This window comes from Diaphorina citri, unplaced genomic scaffold (genome assembly GCF_000475195.1).
Source record: "Diaphorina citri unplaced genomic scaffold, Diaci psyllid genome assembly version 1.1 scaffold3493, whole genome shotgun sequence".
NCBI lineage: Eukaryota > Metazoa > Arthropoda > Insecta > Hemiptera > Psyllidae > Diaphorina > Diaphorina citri.
In genome coordinates, this window is record NW_007380898.1 from 1 (window position 1) to 3,754 (window position 3,754).

General features: G+C 39.6%; 1 protein-coding gene across 1 annotated transcript in view; it reads right to left on the reverse strand.

Moving 5' to 3' along the window:
- Positions 1-2,020: 2,020 nt before the first annotated feature.
- The window catches only part of LOC103520343 (dual specificity protein phosphatase Mpk3-like), a gene marked incomplete at its 3' end in the record, with an annotated part of 10,738 nt that continues 9,004 nt past the window's right edge, over positions 2,021-3,754 (reverse strand). The window contains exon 2 of the mRNA XM_026831500.1: positions 2,021-2,318. Within this exon, the coding sequence (XP_026687301.1) occupies positions 2,021-2,318 (298 nt within the window). The remainder of the gene's footprint in view (positions 2,319-3,754) is intronic.

Below are 3,754 nucleotides of genomic sequence, written 5' to 3' on the forward strand. Positions count from 1 at the left end.
TCGATTCCCGGCGGGGTCAAGAAATTTGTATCATGCAGATAATTGATTCCGTGACTGGCTGTTGCGGGGCCCACTCAGACTCGTGAGGAAAATGAGTAGCTTTGACATGTAAATGCGCATAGCGACCGGTGCCAGCATGGTAGGTAAACATTGGATGATAGGATTATTGAGATATTGGGAAAAAAAATCCTACAATGCTGCAGTGAGCACCAAAGTTGTGACATAATAACACAAAGATATTGCATTTACATTTACATTAGTCTCTCTGGCGTTTTGACAGACCTAGGACAGAAGCTTTTTCCGTCACCACGTTCCGACTAAGCGACGGACCTAGTGGCCGCTATAACATAGGTTGTATTATGCAATCTGAATGTAATCCTACGAATGTACAACGTACACACTTACAATAACCTACTATAGCCAAAGAATCATACAATTAGATTTTCTAATTTGTTAAATATAATATTTAATGTGATTACATTGATTTTAATTTTATTTTTTAAATACAGTATATTTTTCCATTTTTTGATAAAGAGTTAATATTTCATAATAAATAGATTAATAATAATCATAATAATTTAATGTAAAAAAATAACAATAAAATATAAATAAATATTATTTTTTCTGAAGAGAAGATAACAAATAATTCTTATAATTCTTGTTGAGTTGTGTATTACTATTCGAAAACAAGATACTATGAAAATAATATAGATAATAATGAAATCAATAATAGTAAATCAATCCATCTTTCAATATTCAAACCTAAACCAAATACTACTTAACTGAACTTTAATGGGGAATGAAAAATTGGTATATGAATCCTAAATATAAACAGGCCCCTTGTGTAATCTAATATATAAAAATGAATGTTTGATTGTTCGTTCGAACTTTATGCCTGGCCAAACCGCTCATCCGATTGCTATGAAACTTTGTCAACTTATTGTCTAATATAGGTACCTATAAAAATGAATGTTTGATTGTTCGTTCGAACTTTATGCCTGGCCAAACCGCTCATCCGATTGCTATGAAACTTTGTCAACTTATTGCTCTAATACCTATATAAAAATGAATGTTTAATTGTTCGTTCGAACTTTATGCCTGGCCAAACCGCTCATCTGACTGCTATGAAACTTTGTCAACTTATTGCTTGCACTCCCGTGAAGGTTATAGGCTATTTTCCGGTTCGTTTTTGTTAAGCTATACGCCGAGCGAGACCACTAAATGGGTGAGTGACATGAACGGCCATGCCTTTAAGAATTTACTAGCAAAAATCCGGAGCGAAGCGTTCGGCTAGTTCTATTATAATTGAAAGGGACTTATTTGCAGATATGGGGTTTTAAGAAGTACAGGGGGAGGGGGGCTTAGTTTAATTTGTACCTACCTCAAAATTTACAAAATTAAGGCAATCAACAGAGAATGATTCAAGTTCAACATTTTCGAACAGACGGGTTTCGGCTAGTTCTATTATAATTGAAAGGGACTTATTTGCAGAGATGGGATTTTAAGAAGTACAGGGGGGAGGGGGCTTAGTTTAATTTGTACCTACCTCAAAATTTACAAAATTAAGGCAATCAACAGAGAATGATTCAAGTTCAACATTCTCGAACATATGGCACACGAAAAAGAAAAAAACAATCGGACAACATTGTCACGTTTTTCATTCTAATTCAAGATTAATTATAACACACTAGTTTATAATAACTCAATTTTATCCCTTTGTAATACTACTTGAAATTATTTTCAACAACAATAAACTAGAAGAGAAGGAAGAATTGAAGGAGAGAGAATCCACAGAAGAGCAATGACATAAGATAGAGAAGAATACATAGAAAATAGGAGTGGAATAAGCGTGACAAATGTAGAGGATAATAAAGATAATGGTAATGAATTCATGAAAACTAAAAATGGCATGTATCATGGTGGCTAAAAGTGCATAATAATTGCATGGCGGTTAACTTTTTCTCAAATGAAAAAAAAAAAAAAAAATACATACCTACTACAAAATAATTCCTCCACAAGCACAATGTTATCTACCTCTTGTTGTTGAAGACGCGCCTCCATGAGCTCTTTCTCGAACGAGTTGAGTTGCTCCATGAAGTGAAAGTTGGGCGCGATGTTGGATTTGCGCGCGCGCACCAATGTGAACGCATCGTTGAGTGAGAGACGCAGGGCGGACATGAGGTACGCCACTGTGATAGTGACAGAGCGTGACACCCCCGCGAGACAATGCACTAGTACCCCCGTGTCCTGACTACGCGCCTCCTCTGTGAATGTGCAATGAGAGTGATTAAATTTTGAACCCTTAGGCCAGCCACACACTATCAGGAAGACCTGACAGGTGTGGCTGAAAAGGTCCGCCTGATACTTGATGAGCACACACACACTATCAGGTAGACCTGACAGATAGGTACGGCTGAAAAGGTTCGCCAGTCAGGTCTACCTGATGAGCACACACTATCAGGTAGACCTGACAGTACACCTGATCAGGTCCGCCTGTCCGGTCTACCTGATGAGCACACACTATCAGGGACGACCTGACAGTACACCTGATCCAGGTCTCACCTGATGAGCACACACTATCAGGTAGACTGACAGGTACACCTGATCAGGTCGCGTCCTGTCAGGTCTACCTGATATGAGCAACACTATCAAGGCTAGACCTGGACCATAGGATCTACGTGAATTAGTGAGTGGCTTGGTCTTAGCCATACGGGCGAGAAAAAATTGGGACCGTTTGGCAAGCTCGAAGTAACATATGCTCGGAATCACGTGACTTGTGGTTTAATTTATTAATTTGTTATCAATGCAAATGATTGATTCCGTGACGGCGTTTGCGGTGCCCACATCAGCTCGTTAAGGAAAAATGAGAGTAGCTTTGTAATAATAAAAATCGCACATAGCGATCGGTGCCATTTCGCAGCTTTCCACGCATCGGCATTTGCCGAATCATTAATGTTCAACTCGTTAACTGGTTCTGGTAGCAATCTTTACCTACTTCTCTATTACCATTAGTGTCAAGATATTCGCACTAAAACTAAAACTTAATACGTAATGATATAAGATGATAATAGTCGTCTACCAATTAACCAGGTTAACTTTTTTTGGGGTCGGACACGGAACAAATATCCACCAGTCCTACGAACAAACCCCTTGTCCAACTCAGGGCCGGTATCCGTACCTTAAAATAGGAACAAACAAAACTCTTTAGACTGCGTGCATATCCAATGGAGATTAATGATGTAATCCATATCCCGTTACGTGCAATATCTCGCAGACTCGGCGAATACATCCACTGCTTTCTGGCCGGTAATTGTAGCTGATCATTTAAAATCCTTGGGGACACGGATTAAGCGTCTAGCTATTAAGTACCTGTTTCGATTCGACTAACGCATTTCACAGGAACCTTGGTGTTCTGATGGTGCTCTTCATAATAGTGGAGCTTATTTGTCCTTTACTCTAGAAAGCTGGTTCTTAGGGCTGATACTTGGGCTCGTACGCATCCGAAGTGCACCGATCTTGACCGAGCGCGACGGGTGAGAATATAGGATGGACTTGAGAGGCTATATAAGCGCCCGTTACAGATGTAGACGTTGGACTAACGATAGAAACAACGTCAGTACACGCTTACATTGCGACTAGAGCGGATTCGCACAAGACTCTCGATCGCCCGAGGTAGTTCATGACGTCTAGGCGGTATCGTCTGGTAACCCTCAGTTTTGAATCCGGTGCATGAAAGCGAGTTCGGATGTCAAGT